Source organism: Lepidochelys kempii, chromosome 11 (genome assembly GCF_965140265.1).
Source record: "Lepidochelys kempii isolate rLepKem1 chromosome 11, rLepKem1.hap2, whole genome shotgun sequence".
Classification (NCBI taxonomy): domain Eukaryota; kingdom Metazoa; phylum Chordata; order Testudines; family Cheloniidae; genus Lepidochelys; species Lepidochelys kempii.
Genome location: NC_133266.1, coordinates 39054192 through 39072123, shown reverse-complemented (window position 1 = coordinate 39072123; position 17932 = coordinate 39054192). Strand labels below are relative to the sequence as shown.

At 37.5% G+C, this 17932-nt stretch overlaps 1 protein-coding gene across 6 annotated transcripts in view; it reads right to left on the bottom strand.

The window, feature by feature from the left end:
• The window catches only part of UBR3 (ubiquitin protein ligase E3 component n-recognin 3), a 207487-nt gene that overhangs the window by 57761 nt on the left and 131794 nt on the right, over positions 1–17932 (bottom strand). For 3 of the 6 annotated variants that reach the window (XM_073305780.1, XM_073305785.1, XM_073305782.1), the window contains 4 exons: positions 15735–15845; positions 14058–14270; positions 13013–13149; positions 4567–4652 (listed from right to left, as the gene is read on the bottom strand). In XM_073305780.1, coding sequence (XP_073161881.1) covers positions 4567–4652; positions 13013–13149; positions 14058–14270; positions 15735–15845 — 547 coding nt within the window. The remainder of the gene's footprint in view (positions 1–4566; positions 4653–13012; positions 13150–14057; positions 14271–15734; positions 15846–17932) is intronic. The other 3 variants (XM_073305781.1, XM_073305784.1, XM_073305786.1) reach the window with 2 other exon arrangements.

Sequence of the window (17932 nt, the reverse complement as noted above, 5' to 3'; positions counted from 1 at the left end):
TTGACCTGCATGTTTGTGTTTTATACTGTATACAAGCATATATTTTCTTAAATTCACAACATTTTTAAACCTTAAAATGACAATTACATGGCCAGATTTCCTTTATCATTATTGTCACATTGGCTCAGTCACTGACTCTAGCAGCTACATTAATCATTCTTAATTTTACTTCCCAAGTACAGTTGCCCTCATGGTGCAATCTACTAAAACAGCACTTGACCTATTTGTTCCCACCATCTTCACTGACTCTTGCTGCTGTAATAGCTCACCTGGGACACCATATTCCATTTTCTGCACTATCTTATCGACGAACTTTACAGTTGTTACAAGACTAATACAGAGTGGTGTGCTTAATCACAAGAGAGATACCTCAGTACCAAAGCTGTGAGAGAATCAAAAGAAAGATCTGTGGGGGCTTACATTGTCATGAATTGTAATTGTTCTATACTGAACAGAAGCAGGTTTAGAAAGACCACAAAGTTAGTATAGTACTGCACAAATAAAGCCTATATTTCCTAAGAATAAGATTAAACTCAAAATAGTATTAAATTCCTACATAGGGAAACAAATGGCTTGCCTGCAATCATTTCATCTTTAAATAAGAAAAAAAAGTGTTTCAGTTCTATCTACATAATGAAGAAACTGTAGGTATTTTGCAAGTACATTTTTTTTAAAAAAATGGAACAAAATACAAGACTATGGAAGGATAATTTACACATGGCAAACAAGAAGAATTTTGCCAGGCTTATGTTTCTAAATTATATTTTGTAAAATGACTATATAGAGAGAAAAACAAGAATTCCCCTTTTTAAAAAGTGCAGCATCTGTTTTATGGCTACAGCTAACTCATACACTTGAGGGACATATTTTCACTCAGTCCACAGACATCCCAATGGCCTGAATGGACTCTCTCTGTATGGGAGGTTGAGGACAGAACAGTCTCATTAAGTTAAACACCATTTCATAAAACCTACTAACTAGGAAAAACAATTCTCTTCTCATTAGTCAAAATCTTACTGTTCAAAGCTAAACATATTAATACCAAACTCAAGTCCAGTGTGATTCTGTTCTAGGAGGACCTACATTTAAACAGGAGTCTATTTTATTGCAAGATTTAATGTGACTGAATAGTTTTCCAGTTAGCTGACAATCCAAGCTTTTTTACCAATTTAATGAATGCAATATAAATAGCGTGTGAATGAGCTAACAATAATTAGATGGCATTCATGGTTTTGTAGTTTGTTTATTTAAAACAACATGATCTTAGTTTAAATAGTGCATTTCAACTGAAGCATCTAAAGCCCTTTTTCAAATTTCCTGAACTATGGGCAGGTTAAATTTCAGTATATAATATTGATAAAAATAGCAATGCAAGCTTAGGAAATATGCAATTATATTTATAAAAAAGTAGAAAAACAACAACATTTTAGGGTATGTAACAATATTACCAGAACTTAATTTCAAAGTCTTTTCTTTCCCCTCTTGCGTGTGACATGGTCCAAACTCTCATAACATAATATAAAACTATTAATTGTTTTTGTCCAAAAACCCTCTACTAAAAAATTCTGTCATATATGAAAATGAATCTGGATTGAAATCTTAAGGTTTTGTTTGTGAGACTATTTACTCTATCACAATATTCAGTGCAAACTTCTCAAGTCAGCTTCTGACAGGCTGAGTGGTTAATCAGGAGTTTATCAGAAAAACCTTTTAAAGTACTGTAACTTAACCATTTTTAATGAAACGTGTGTTGTGTACTAGTTTACGCATATCATCTGTATTTAACCTTGGGTATGAGAGAAAGAGAGAACTTATTCGTTAAATTACATACAGGACCCTTGGGAGGATGTCTTTCATATACATTTTTCTTTTCTTTTTTTTTAAATTGTGCTTTGTTTTAAATAAAAGCTACAGTTTGAGTGCTCTTTTGAAGAGCCCACTACAAAAAACACTCTGGAAACTTTCCATTTAAATGATAAAATAGGTATCCTCATGGTTGTTTGGGTTTTAGTTTTACTTCAGTAAGGTATATTTCTGAGGCATAAACTGCTTCACCTTTCCTTTCAAATTCATCAAACTTATCAGTTTATTTTTCAACTGTTTTTCCATTAATTTTCCAAAATTCCATTAATTTAGAAGTTACATGCTGCCCTAAGAGACTATCAGTATGTTCACAAACAGTTGTGTATTTCATCAGGGTGATTTTCAACACTGGCTGATATTCAGATGTTGGTGATAAAATACTGATATAAGGAAAGTGAGACTATGCATTATCAAAACTTTTAAATAGGCAAAAACAATATGTTCTTTTGATATTAATATAACATCAAATATTTTTACAGTGCTTTAAGGTCTGGTGAATTTAGTTCATTCCACTTTTATCATACATCAAAAAATCATAAGTGGTACTACTATGCGGCTGATAAGTCTCATATTTCTGAAGACTCAGGGCTCAAGATAAAAAACATTCCTTTACTCACTATAGGCCACTTTCTCCAATTAAAAAAAATTACCCTAACTGAGAAACATTAAAAAGGCAGAGCATGAACAGACACTGATAGTCATGTGGGCCAAAAGGCCAGATTGCTACTATCAAAGACCTGTCATTTATTAATGGATTGCACTCAAAACACATCCAGTACTTTCTATACATAGCAAGACGCAATCCTTGTCCCAGCGAGTGCACAAATACTTTTCACTTATATAGAGACTCCCATTCAAGGTTCATAGCCTTGAACCCATTCATAGCCCTTTACAAATATTATGCGTCACAACAACCCTGTGAGAGAGGTAATATATCCGTTTCACAGGTGGGTAAAAGGCAGTGAGAAAATCTCCATTATACCAATTTTACATTTGGATAAACTAAGGCACAATGACTCATTCAAGGTACCCAAACACAGACAGAAACAAAACTGGGAATAGAACCATAGTCATCTTCGCCAGCCATGAGACAATACCTCCACTTCAAGAATTCCTATGGAAATAAGCCTTACACAGAAGAAGCAGTTGTTCTGCAGCTGTGTGGGAAATGTTTTGCTAATACACACTGGATAATATGCTGCTTATTGTACATTACATTCAAAAAATGATGTTAAAATAACATTATTTAGATTGCAAACCAAAGCACTTGAAAGTTAGAAAATGTCCACACAATCTTAATTCTGCCTCTTTGTTCACCCACCCCGTGCACTGAATGAGGCAGTGGGTTTTATGTAGAAAATAGTACGTGATTATGTTATTAAAAACAACATAATGCAGATACACAAGTGGGCAGAATTATGGTTGCATGGATAATTGTAAATCTGGTGCTTCCTAACTTTAAAATGCTAGGATTTTTTTTTTTTAAAGGAGAAAGGTGAACATAAATCCTATTATGTGCAACTGTACCCTCCCATCACTTATCAGCAGAATCTGAACCTAAGCCTTCAGCAATGCAACACAGACTTCAAACCACTTAAGCTACAGAATTAACTACATTGGCTGGTAAAAGGCTCCATCACCCCTACTTCTCCAAGAAAGGGAATGAATCACAGGGTCCTGATGCTGGGTCTTGGCAGTGATTGTGGATGACAAAGTCAAGCCCAGCCCAGCCCAGGCCTCCTCCCCGCCACACACATACACCCCACCCCAGGGGCTGGGGTAAGTTCCTGGTCCATGTGACGCCCAAGAGATGGGCATGGGCCACTGGGACCATGTGCCGGTCTTGGTGGAGAGCCTAGCACAGTCCGGGTCCCTCAACTATAGCCGCTTGGATAGTTCCCTAGCCTTCCCAGGACAGCATCTGCTGCAGCATGAGCCCGGCCTCAAAACGTGCTGTGTTATTATTTTGGCAGGCTGCCCAAATTTTCCTGAAAAAGGTAAACCACAGAAGGGAAATGATCATTTTTAACACTTTATATCTCCGCGAACTCATGGGAGAAAGAAAAAGGCACTTAGCTCTCCTTGCCAAACAGCAAGGTCTTTCTGAAAATAATGGAAGTGTAAAAGCTTCTCAAAGTAAAGGTCACAAGAGTTTTTATCATGACAAGTGTTAAACAACTAAATATAGGTGTCACCACCAGCTCCCCCATTAAAGAGTCAGTGTGTGTATCTAGTGTGAGTTACAAAACCAAAGTTGTGGATATCTTTACTTACCAGCAGTAGCAGCCAGGGTTGTACAAAAATTCTCTGGCAAAGTAAACTGCTTTTGTATAAGCATTATCGTTTGCTTTTAAAACGCTTATAGCTGCTTTGTTTTTATCATTTTAAATCATTCAAATGATATTACATGGTTATGATGATATTTGCTTTCTAAACGGATTATCTTTACAATACAGGAATATTCTTTGTGGATAATCTTTGTAAATTACACTTCTGTTTTCTCTTAACCAAAATTACAGTAAACAAAAACAAAAAATTAACAATCTGAAAAAACTCTAGCATAGAAATAATAAAAAGTTGACCACAGTACACCTAGAAAATATGCTAAAATGTAAAAACAGGCAGCATCTTTATTTTAAGCTAAATTTCACAGTTCTCGTTTAATTTTAAAATAATTTAAATCACACAATAAATTAAACTTACTTAAACAAGATCTTTTTCCAGCTGTGCTTGCCCCGCCTAAGCATAAATTGCCTCCTCGATGAACCAGTTCAAGTTCCAAGTTTGTTCTGCATGAAATATATAAAGGTATTAGGATGCAACTTCAGGATTCAAGCGTCTATAGACAAAAAGGAGCTTCCATAAGCTCGCATTGTATACCATAGGGAAGAACGCCGCACATTAGTTGCTTGGTGGTTACAACAAGGCAATGTTTGACCATTAAAAATAGCAAAATAGAATACTTTTTTGATTTAAACAGCTTGGTTGGCAAGTATTGTATGAGGCACTCAAACTACAGTGGTGAGTGCATTACCGATAACTAAGTATATTTATTTTGCAGCATGCATCTTTTTCAGACATTTTCACAACTCATTGCTGCTAGTGGAATTTTTGTGCAAACCTGGAAAGACCATTTATAACTCAAAGTCAACAAAATTTTAGGAAGTTAGATATATTTAGAACATGTGACTTCCTTTGTGAGGCACAGAACTTTTAAAGTAATTTACAAATAAACAACATAAATCAGATACTTCATCTTCAGAATATTTTAATTCCATTACAATGGAAGCCCTGTCCTTTGTTTGATAGCAATGTTATTGGAAGCCGTGGAGGTAAATTTTCAGTGAAAGGCACTGGGATTTAGCTGTGTAACTCATTAGTATGAGATGGGAGTTGTGCAACGAAATCCCTGCATGTCACATTAACACTTTACTTCTTAGTATATTATAATATTCTGATGATTCGATATTATTTTTTGGCCAAATTCAACAACAATGTTTGACTTTGGAATTGGATGTTTATGTACTGTATTACCGTTTACCCTCAAGACACTGATCAAGCAATTTACATTTTGTCTTCTGAAAGTTTGTTTTAACAAATAAACATGCATCCCTACATTTCTGGTATAGGAAGACAAAATTACTATTCTGAAGTGATATTATGCTAAATTAATTCAAACTGCAATCTTTTTCCTTACATGTTTTTCTTTAATTGAAATTAAATAAACCATTTCTAGACTCAGTATAATTTGACTGAATATCATTAATTGCAAGAAAACCTATTTTAGAATTTTAGGCATATGCATATTTAATCTAAACTACAGGATGAAGAGAACAGAAAAATACTTCATTCAAAATAAAATATTTTGGAAAAATTTCAGCTCTATCAGTTTAAGAGACTACAGGATTCTTCATATACAGTGTTTGTAAAGATACTTTCATATGTTTCTAAAATAGTAACATTTCAAAATATTAATATCCCTAAATTTGCAGCTCATGCCACCCATTTCTGAAGGAATGCTTTAATCCTCTCTAGCCAGGGGAAAAAAAAAAAAGCAATTTAACACTGATAATGTTCCTACTCAGAGCTCCATCTGGTAGCTGCTGATAAGGGCATCTGTGTGACAGGGGAATTTTCCACTCTTCAGGCGATTTGCAGTGCTCACTGAACTTCTAAAACCTACCAGCAAGGAAGCAGGGACAGGGATTTCATATTAGTGGGCAGAACAGCAAGTGTAGATCAGCATGTGTTAGTTCTTCTTTGGAATATAAATGAGACAAATGTTTTATTTCTACAAATCTTCTGATGACTAATTTGTAAATTAATGGCAGTCTTCTACTACTAAAACCAAGACATTTGCTAGATGTTATTTAAATGATTTAATCAGAAACACTATCTCAATCTCTTAAGAACAAATGTCATATCTAGAATTTTCAATTTTCCTTTCACTAAGACATATATACAATTTTACAAAAGCAAAAGTCAAGGACAAATCTGACAGAACAAGACATGCATGCAGTACTATGCTCCGCAGAAGGAGAGTCCTGGTGACAGACAATCCCTCCCCAGCCCTCCTCTTCCCGCAATCCCCCAGCACACTCACTCTCTTTCCCTCCCAAGAGAGTAAGGCACCTCCTTATAGTGTATCGTATCTCCACAGCAGAAACACCAGCCCTCTTCTGGTGAGGTATCCCCTCCAAACATGCTCTTATTTATGGGAAATGCTTTCCCCTATTATGCTCAATCTTCTGAGAGACTAGAGCACTTCTCCCATAAATAGGCACTTTCTACATGGCGTTTTCCCCATATTACCCGAAAACATAGAAGATATGGGTTGGAAGAGACCTCAGGAGGTCATCTAGTCCAACTCCTTGTTCACAGCTCAGTTGTTGGACAGAGACCTGCACCTCACTTCCTGTTCTCTTCATCCCCATTCACATTCCCATCCATACTGAGGTATTGGTTAACCCCTATAGTCAATCACCCAGTGATGGAAAAAAGTAAAGCTGAACTCTTACCATCTAATCTCCTGTCACTGATGGAAAAGTAGGGACACCTGACATACCCTAAATAAGAGACGTGGAAAGTAAACTTGACTCTTGATCGAACCCTCCACTATCCCACCTCCCTCAGTGAAAAGTAAGAGAGATCAACCACTTCCAGTCTGATACACCATATCTCTCAGAAGAGGAGAAGCAAAAGGAAGTGCAGCCTCTCCATCTTTCACTGGGGCAGGGACGTAGGAAGCACAGCCTCATTTGGGTTGCTCTTCCTCCCCCACTGAAGAAACTGAGAAGGGAGGGCTGCTTTGGCTCAGCTCTTGCTTCCTTCTGATGCAAGAAAGGGACCTTTTTTAACTCATGTTTGTGAACTCCAATTAACCTGAAAAATATATGTGATGCCATGTTTTTTAGTAGCCATCATAACACAGAGTAATACAGGGGTATAGATAAGTTACCCCTCTGCTACTGCTCTTGAGCAGGAGGGGCAGATAAAGGGATGGAAAGTATGTCTGGAGGAACCAGCCCCTCTCCTACCTTTTCACAGGAACAAGTATTAGAATTGGAAAGTCCACTACCACTACCATTGCCTCTCTCTCACCTCTTTAAAAAGTTAGCATGTATGAGACAGTGAAAAGTGAAAGGGGGGAGGGGAGAGCTGTGTGTCAATGAATACATAGCTGACAGCATAAACAATGGCTTTGTCTAAACATCAACAAAGGAGAGATCTATCACATGCGATGCGACAGAAGCAGTTTACAAGATGCTGCCACAAATGACAACCATCAGTACAACATTGAGCTATTACAATTAAAAGTAACATACATACACCACTGTACTAGGCCTATAAATGCCTGTGGAGGGAGAGAAATGGCGCAAATGGAGGAACAGACTTAGGTAGCAAGATAAGAGATTGGGCGAAAGAAAAAAAGGACCTCTACAGATAGCTAAGTAGCTGCTTCTCCAGCTGCACACGCAGATCAGGAGGCAATGGCCACGGAATGTCTCTGTACTGGGACAGCTGGCAAGAACTAGCTCTCTCCCCGTTAACAGCTGCAGAATACCCCCTCTACTTCCATTCCTTTATCTCTACTTGAATGTGTCTAGGCAGCAAGAGAGTAATGGGTGAGGAAAGCATGTTGCATTCACACTGCTACAGAAAGGAATGAACTGCTACCACTGGCTACCTCAGGACACCATAACCAATCAATAATACCACACTTTCAGTATGTGGAGTTTACAAATGGCTGCCCAAATGCCCCTTTCATCTATTGCATACCATATCTTCTCCTCAGCTCTGCTTCAAAATTTCTTCTTACCTGCAAGATGTCTCCCTAGAGAAGGCAGGAAAGGACATTTCTCTTACTACAGATAGTACCCCAGCCTGTCCTCTGACAGACAATGGAACATGGGGCTGATTAAGGCAAGACGATTCAGAGATGTATAGATTAATTCACTGGCTAATAAAACGGCAAGGCTGAAAGTCCAGTGGATACAATCAAAAAATATTTTTGAAAAGTGCTTTATTACGAAGTGGCCAATTGTCATCTTGACCACTTTACATTGCGCCATTACCCCAACTCTGTCTGTCCGTGTTTTTGATTGTAAGCTCTTTCGTGTTTGCACAGTGTCTAGTGTATTTTGCACAGGCAGAAACAAAATAATAATAATAGTGAACTAACTATATATAGTTTGACTAAGACAGACTACAAAAGGAGAAAAGTGGGCAAGAAGGTAAGAATCGACAAATAGCAGAAACATCCAGAATAGTTATTTAGTGTGCTACAAGGAGAAATGACAGCCAGAGAAATAATGAGATGGGATTAAGAAGGAAAAATTTAGGCTGAATACCAGGATAAACTTCCTGATAGTGAGGAGTATAATTCTGTCATTTAACAGTGAAGTGGAGGATACTCTATTGCATGGACATTTAAAACGACACAAAACAAGACGCTAGAAAAAGTACAACAAAGAACAATCCTGCTTCAGATAAGGAGGTGAACTGCTGACCTACATAAGACATATTCTTATTTCTATTAATGTTATGTGTATTAAGGTTAAATTAAATGCTTTTAAAATAAAGGTTTATGATCATAGACATTCCAACCCTATAGTCCTTATACAGATAAAATTCAAGGACAGTTCTGTGCACACTGGATTGCTGAATCAAGTCCTAAATCATTAAGAGTGAAATTAACAGTGCTGCAGAAGACCTGGCAAAGGACCTCCATGCTATATCACATGTATGGGAACAATATGGAGTGGCTGGATCCAGGGTCTGAAAACCTCCATGTAGGGGAAACAGAAAGCAGCGACCACTTATCCAGTCCAAAGGATGAAAGAACAGCCATGGATAGGGAATGAATTTTATCTCCCCCACCCTAAAGGATGTTCAGGTCATTTATCTCTAAAGCAGTGTAAGGAACAATGTAACACTGTTCTGGTCTGGGATATTTTTAACTCTCACAGGAGAAACACTGAATTCTGAATTTAGATTTTAGCACAAACACGGAATGTCCAATTTACTTTTTAATTTGTTCAGCTGACATTTTCTATGTTGCATACCTTTTATATTATTATAAACAGGATTTTGCATTTTAAAAAGGCATTTAAGCAAATCATTTTTCACACAAGGAACATATTCATTAGATGAGCTAAACAGAGTGACAAGAAAACCTCAACTGTGTACCCTTGTATACAATATAGTGTATAGAATATATTTAGAGGGGGTGTACTATAACTGTTTTTTAATTTGAAATTATCTTTACCATACATAAAAATAAAGTTACTGTTTCACATTAGCTAAATATTCTACTTACAATGTCAAAAAGACCCAAGAAAATCATTAAACTATTATGAAACAAAATACAACTGAAGTACTCTTAAAGAATAATTTAAATAATTTTCCATTTAATCGCCTAGTTTGTTTTATAAATAAATGCAACAGTAGTTAGTTTTTATGGATATATAATAGACACAACAGGGCTGCGAATCTTTACTGTGACATGACTGTATCTGAATCAGCAAAATATTTGTATGAAAGCTTTAAATATTTGGAATCAATAAATGAAATTGTTCAGAAGAGGATTAAAATGTTATTCAGTATTAACAAAAAATCATCATTAGAAACTATATCAAAACCAAAAACTTTCTTTTACCAGTTAAGGTTGCTATGGTAAATTATAACAATATATTTACCCTTTGCATCACTTACAAAATCAGGAAGTGTTTAATTAAGGATATCAAGAGGCTCATCAATCTACAGATGCACCAGGGCTCTGTTTGGTGCACAGTCGGGGAAGAGAGGAAAAAAGTGGGTGGCATTAGGCCATCTTTCTTCTCACTCACTTACCCCTGATACTGGGCATAATCTAAGGGCCATTATGCTGGCAGCGATAATCAGCGTGTAATCCATGCAAAGAGGAGGGGAAGACTGGGGGAAGAGGAGTGGCCAGAAGTGGGCGGTACAGAGCTGACAGAGTTGGGTTTACACAACCAGGTGAATCCCTATGCAAGCAAACTCTCCAACTGCACTTTTTTACGGTAGCTTTAAGTTCCCTTTAAGCTGCCAAAGAGGCACAAAGGGCAACTGGCATAGGACAGAACCTGGTCCATAAGTCTTATACTGTCCACTTTATTTTTATCAATGCATATTTCACCACAACACAGCCTTGACTCTGACCCATGATTTTTATCATCTTGATTTCAATTTCCAAACATTTTAAAAGACAGTATTAAATGGGAAACGTTATCAGTATTGTTTTAAAAACTACGCATCATTGTTCTTTCTCGTATAGATACGGACAGATCTTGCAGTCATATCTTTGGAAGCAGACATTTGTGCCCCCACTGAGCCCCATTGAAGTCAATGGTGCACTGTGTGGGTGTACGAACCCAGATGTAGGAATCCAACTGAGGCCTTTCGTTTAAAAAGAAATGTGTATAACTTTATTGATTTACAGAAAAATTGTGTGTGTGGATTTGCATTTGAGACTGAATCAATGTGTTTTAAGAACAACTGAATGCTGCAGTTCTCGTCTGAGATTACTGATGAAAGAACAGTATTTATTTTGGGAATTAAGGTGAATTCTGATGCAATTTTTTTTTACACTTGATAAAGAATAAATGGTTAGGCTATCATGTAGGCAGTGTAAGATTTATGATCCTGTACCCTTAAACTGGTCATTTCCTTGCCTTCCAGTATTTCCGTTTTGCACATAACTCCGTAAATTTAGCAATTTCGGTAAGCTAAGCAAGCATAATCGGGTTTTGAAAGAAATTGATGCTGATCAAATATTAGCATTCGCATTTTAATAAAATCCTGTTGTAACAATTTAGGAGTTCATAGCTAAACTGCTTAAATTTTCCTTTTGTTTTTAACACACTCTAAGGCAGTGGTCACCAACTCATAGATCACAATCGACTACTCAATCCTGGAGCCTCTGCCAGTTGATCGCAATCCCCGACCGCTAAAAGTCCGGCAGCACAGCAGGGCTAAGACAGGCTTCCTGCCTGCCCTGGCCCCACGCCGCTCCCAGAAGTGGCAAGTACGCCAGGCACGGGGAACTGCGGCCAAAGGAAGCTGTGGGGGTGGTGCTTGCAGGCAGGAGCAGCACGCAGAGCCAAGTGCCCCCCACCAGGGGCCGCAGGGGCGTGCTGGCCACTTCTGGGAGTGGTATGGGACTGGGACAGGCAGGGAGCCTGCCTTAGCCCTGCTGCGCCGCCAACCGTGAGCCCCTTGAGGTAAGTGCCACCAGGTAAGTGGCCCATGAGGTAAGTGCCCACACCCCAACCCCTAGCCCCTCCCGGAGCCAGCACCTCATACCTCCTCCTCCACCCCAACACTCTGCCCCAGCCCGGAGCCCCCTCCTGCACCCAAACGTCCTCCCAGAGCTTGCACCCCTCTCCTGCTCCCACACTCCACACCCCTCAGCCCTGGCCCAGAGCCTGCACCCCCCCCCCGAACCCCAACCCAATGAAAGTGAGTGAGGATGGGGCAGAGCGAGCAACAGGGGAGAATGGAGTGAGCGGAGCAGGGCTTTGGGGAAGGGGCTGGGACTCAGGGAAGGGGCAGGGTAGATCCTGGGTTGCACTTAAATTCAAAAGGTGATCTTGTGTGTAAAAGGGTTGGAGACCACTGCTCTAAGGGTACAGCTATTCACCATTGTGTGGAAACCATTGCTCTTCTGTCAAACTTCACCTGCTCAGCCACACTAGAGGAGCTTCCTGCCTGTCCGAGAAAAGTTTGCTAGTCCTCATACTAGTATGTCACATCATTGCTATTTAACATTTTCCTATTTCTCAAGCAGAAACTAAATAGCTGCAGTACCATAAAAGAAAACTTTGTAACATGGGAGGAAAGAGGATATTATGTTGAATGAGCTAGACTCAGAAAGAAATTAAACGGGCTTTTTGATTAGCAAATTCTATTTTGCTTTAATTGTATCTTTTCCCACAGAAGTAAGTCTCTAAGAACAGCACTCTGTAACCATACCGACTTGTGTTGAGAGCCAGTCAAATCTCCCATATTAAGTAGGGTCACGCCCAATCAACACATAAATGGATGACCTATGGGAAGATATGTTGACGATTCAGGAAGCGACATCTCATTCCTTTGGGTCAGTGCTAAGCCAATGCCCCGACATGGTGGTTATGTCCCTTGATAATGGAGATGTGGTCCTTCAGAGGATATGCAGAACTCAGGTCCTATCACTCCACCTCATTAGATTGGCTATTCTTAGTAGACAAGGGTTAAATAAGGTCTATTCCAACACAGATAATTCACTTCATACAACTAGTGATGTTATGACAAGTTTCACAATAATATGTGCTTTTCTTAAAGCTCCAGCCGTTGGAGTTATGTGAATACATGAGAAACTCAGACTGCATTAAGAAACAAAACAAAAACAAAACAACCCCTCCTCCATAAAATTCTAGCCCTGATTGTCCTAGAGTGAAAAATGTTACTTCAGGGCACCCTACATGTTGAAAAAACAGAAAATCAAAAGAACCCAAACTTTATTATTTTTTAAATCTCATGATTGTTAAGCCAATCTCAGGATTTTGGTGGGTTTTACTAATGATTTTTTTGGGCACTATTACTAATAACAAATGCAAAAGGAATGGTCAAAACAGCTTAATGGACCTACCTAGCTACAGAATACATGAAGAGAAAATCATTGTCTGGTGATCCAGGAGTCTTGCTGTAGTCTGTATATTTCTTCTGGGTAGTACTTTTTATATCTTTCATTACAGATTCCATTTCCTTACTAAGATTGGTTTCAGACTACGAAAAAAGAAAAGGCATTAATAGGTTAATTTACTTATCTGGTCAAAAGCAATACACAATTACAAAGCTTAACATTGTCATTATACCTATACAAAAGAACATTTATAGGTTATATGAAAAATGTGTATTAAAAGCTGCTATCGTACTTTTTTGTCTAGTAGAAAGGTATATTCTGAATACGCAGGGAGATGGACAAAGCAATTTAACTGTTTTGTCCATATAATGTATAGAATTTTTAGTCTGTGCTATCCTGAAGTATAGTCAATGGGGCATATGGATTGTGCAACAAGTACCTGAAAATAACACATTTAAAATTGCAATCCTTAGCAAACTGAAGTATTGTTACTTTGAAATACCTTTTAAATAGAGGTATTTCCTATGAGATTGGAAGACTAACATGATTTTACAGATCTAATTACATCTTTTTGAATGACACTATAAAGCGGCTACATTATGTACAAGTAGAGTAAATTGTCATCTTTGCAAAACAAATAATCCACAATCTTACATGGTCTGAACTGACATACTTTAAATAGCTTCCAGTTACAAGGGATTCATGTTTTACATTGAAAAAAAAATAGTGAGCTTCATGAAATATGATTCAGTTCTAGGTAAATTACAAGAATGAATTGGATTAAAGAATAAGAAGAAACTATTCCAAAAATAAACTTTTATATTAGTAACGTTTTGATCATAATTCTGTTTTTACTTTTAATAGGTAATGTCATAAAAGGTATAAATCTTTAAAATGTTTTGATTACATTTAATCCATTAAAAAATAGTACAATTTTCCCATACAGAAAGAGGAGGAAAAATGTGGTTTCATAATTTAAATAAATCACAGAAAGAAATATGAAACAAAGTTGAAAGGTAGAGGCAAATTAACAAGGATCTTTCTGCCTTACACTGATGCTTACTGGGAAAGTTCCCAGCTGTTCTTGAAGCTCTTCCACCTCTTTTATAAGATCTTGCATACTCTTGTTACTATGACATTGCAAAAGGCTTCTTTCCACATTGTTTCCAGGATAACAAGGAAGAACACTGTTTGCAAATTGCCTACAGAGGGGGCAGGTAAATTCTCCTTTGTCCACAGAAAAACCCTGGAGGACCTGGTCATTCTTTAAAAAAAAAAAAAAAAAAAAAGAAAGAAAGAAAGAAAGAAAGAAAGTAGATACATATGAACTCAGTGAAGATCACAATTGTGTTCTTGAAATTTCATAGACAATATCTCACAGATAAAAATATAGACCATCTACAAATAACTGTAAACCAAGAATGATACGAATGTGCGCTGAATTTTGTAAGAGCACTCTAATTACTTAGACTGTCTCATGATATCCCTATAATTTACAAGTATTCCAGAATGTCCAAGACAATCCATAGTTAAAATGTCACACAGTTAAAGGAGAGATATTCATGTTGTTCCCATACCACAGAAACAGTGACTGCATCAGCTCTAACTGACACTCCGATTTGCTTGAACAAATTCTGGGTGGGACATGAAGCACTCACCAGAGGACTTCTCTTACTCTGCTTGATTCATGTTATTTCAGGCAGAACAAGGAGTGGTATGACCAGCAACAGAGAACCCTGTGGCATTGCAACAGCCTTCCATCATTGGGAAATAGCGCAGCTAGGGTGGGATGGGGAGATTAAAGTAGTTTTTAATGTTTATTTTTTATTGTTGATTGTTAGCAACTGCCGTAGAGTTTGAAAGTTTCCCTTATTAACTTTATTACTCTGCATCTGGCAAAAGGCAAATTTACTTATCAGTAATGGGAAATATCTGAAGTTACTGTCCCAGGAGAAATACATTCTTGAGCTTAGTTCACACTATAGTCCACAGGTCAAGAACCTAGCCATTGGAGAGCACCATGCCAGATGGAATGGCTCAGTTCCTCTCGACTACAACAGAACTCTTCCACATTGCTTTAGAGTCCATTGAGGAGTGTGGAGCTATAGAGGGTGGGGGGGGGGGGCAGTTTCAGGGAGCTTCAGTTACAGCACGTAACTTCCCATTTTCATCTTCACAAAGTGCCTCATTGGATCCCCACATCTGAGAGCACTGCAGGAATAGGGCTGACTAAGTGTAATTTGAGCTTCAAACAGGTAGTCCCCATACTGAGACAGTCTCCAGCAAACTGACAGAATTACCTTTGTAACTTTCTGGGTCCCTGACTAGTTAGAACAAGTTTAAATAAAAAGTTTTACCCATGAAATGGGAATACAGTTTTCTACCAAAATTTACGAGACATACAGTATATACAGGGCACAATTACAATATTTTTAAACAATGAGATTAACTTGTTGAACTTTTCTTCTTCATAATTGCTTTGGTAGGTCAAAATAATTAGATACAAAATCAATTTTTTACAAAAATGTAAAGATGAAATAAAAAGGAGATGTTAAAAATACACCATTTGGAAGACGATCAAAAAAAAGTCTTGCACATCAATGTAGAAAATAAAAAGGACTCAGTCTTGCTTCCATTCAAATTAGTTGTAAGCTCCCATTGACTTAAATGGGAGCAAGATCAGGTGCAAACAATACAAGACAGCTTTTGGAATTGCAGATCAACTTACTCTTAATGATTCCATGTAAGATTTATGACAATCTATGTGTAACGTATGACCACAAGTTTGTACATAAACACCTCCTTCCCAGCCTATTGACACTGCTTGCAGACAGGAACTCTTAAAAAAATATAAATGTACATGATGTTATTCAACAGACATTTCCAGCTAAAATGTATACATGTGCTATTCAATAAATATTTCTTTCACTTTTATAGGGCTTAGTTATAATAATCCTTCCACTATACAGCTATTGCTGTGCTTTGCATTGAAAACCCAATTTAAGCTCTTATTAAAGTTATAATACTGCAAACGTTTGCCTCCCAGGATGGTGACAGAATTAGGGAGGAATAAAATGCATACAGAGTTCACATAGATTTTACCGTGTTAGAAGCATTCATAGTTATATTGAAGGTAAGTATCACAATGTAGTTCTTGCAATTTTATTTCTGACCTTCTAATACACTCCACTCCCTTAAGTTACATATTATTTCAGCACCAAAGCAATCTTTTTTAAAGAATCTCTGGCATTCACTGTATTCAGAGAGCTTTTAAAGTCCATTCTGCTGTAAAACTACAAACTTTTCCCTGCTTCATAAAAGCTGACTCAAATGTATTTCATTCAGAATGAGCAATACGATGCCATAAGGCTTTGAACATAACATGAATCATGTACATTAATAAAATGTCCACAGTTGCATAATTAAATATCTATCCAATTTTAATTCAATTCAAAAACTTCAATCCTCTTGCTAACTGCTTAACAATACAGTCAGGAATACAGTATAAGATGAAAAAAGGCATTAAGTGGCATAATAATTCAATGTATCAACTTTTGGGCTGTGGAGATCTGAAGTCAAACCTCAGCCCACGTCTAAAGCCTTACATAGCTTGTTGGCATCATCCTAGCACCCTATTTGGCCACATCACAAAACTACACAATTTGGTGAATGGTACTCTAACTCAAGAAATGATCAGCTAGAAAACCAGACAGAATTATGATGAGAGACTTTTATAATACATGCAATTTCAATCACAAAATTAAAATGCATATATTGCATTTATACAAAAAACCTGTCCTAATAGTGAAGAGAGAACAGTAAAAATGATCAGCAAAAATACCTGTTTTAGCCCTAAAACAGACTTGCCCTGCAATGATTTGTAATGGACAATGTAAAAATAACAGAGTGGTGGTTTGCTTTTTTTGGTGGTATAACACCTCTCTTTTCCTGCATGTGAACATATAGAACATTCTTCTATTTTACCTGCTCCAATTTGATCTCTAACATTTTATAGCTCTCCAAGGCCTGAATCTACCACCTTAACCATAACACAGTCTTTCTTCTTCCCGCTGGCCCCCAACTGATTGAGGGACAGACTGGGTGGTGAATCAAGTGAGATTATATAGCGAACTAGGATGAGTTGCTATATAATGAGCCTCATTCACTGAGAAAGCTCATTGTCTGCAGCCAGAGAGACTGGTGTCTGCAGCACTTATTACATAAATGGGATGGTCCATATAGCGAATAAGGCAGGAGTCCACAGAAAGAGGAAGGATAATCAAGAGATGTAGATTTTATTGCTAGTTCACCCACAGATCTTCAACAAATAACAATCTCTCTATGCCTCAATTCTCCCATATGAAATGGTGATACCACATTTTTACCTGTACTGAACACGAATTATATTAGGACAAATTCATTAATAGTTGTGAGGCAATCATAAAATAATAAACACCACTGAAAAAATCTATCAAGAAAAATTCCTGCTCCTGAGCGAGATGTGGATTTTATGCAGTGAATAAGGTACAGGGCGTCACACAAACAAAAGACTTCTTTGAAGTCCTGCTTCCTTCCACATGCACCTTACCAGACCAGGTTCCACAATCTCCCTACCTGTTAAAATTGAAATTCCATTAAACTTTCTTATGTGTGCATGTGAAAATCCCTTATAATAGTTGAAGAGTGCCTACTCAGTGGAAGTCTGCACACAATTGATAAATACACATGCACATGAAGTGCCACTGGAAAGTTGGCAGATTGTTAGTTTTGTCATATGACAGTAATCGGTGTGAATACACAAAGTAAGATTTATAAACATTTTTAACTTCAATAAATCAGAACAGAATTTTTACCATAACGTGTAAACAACAAAGGACCAATAAATGAACTAGGGATCTGCCAAATTTCAAGATTCTAACAGCTTCT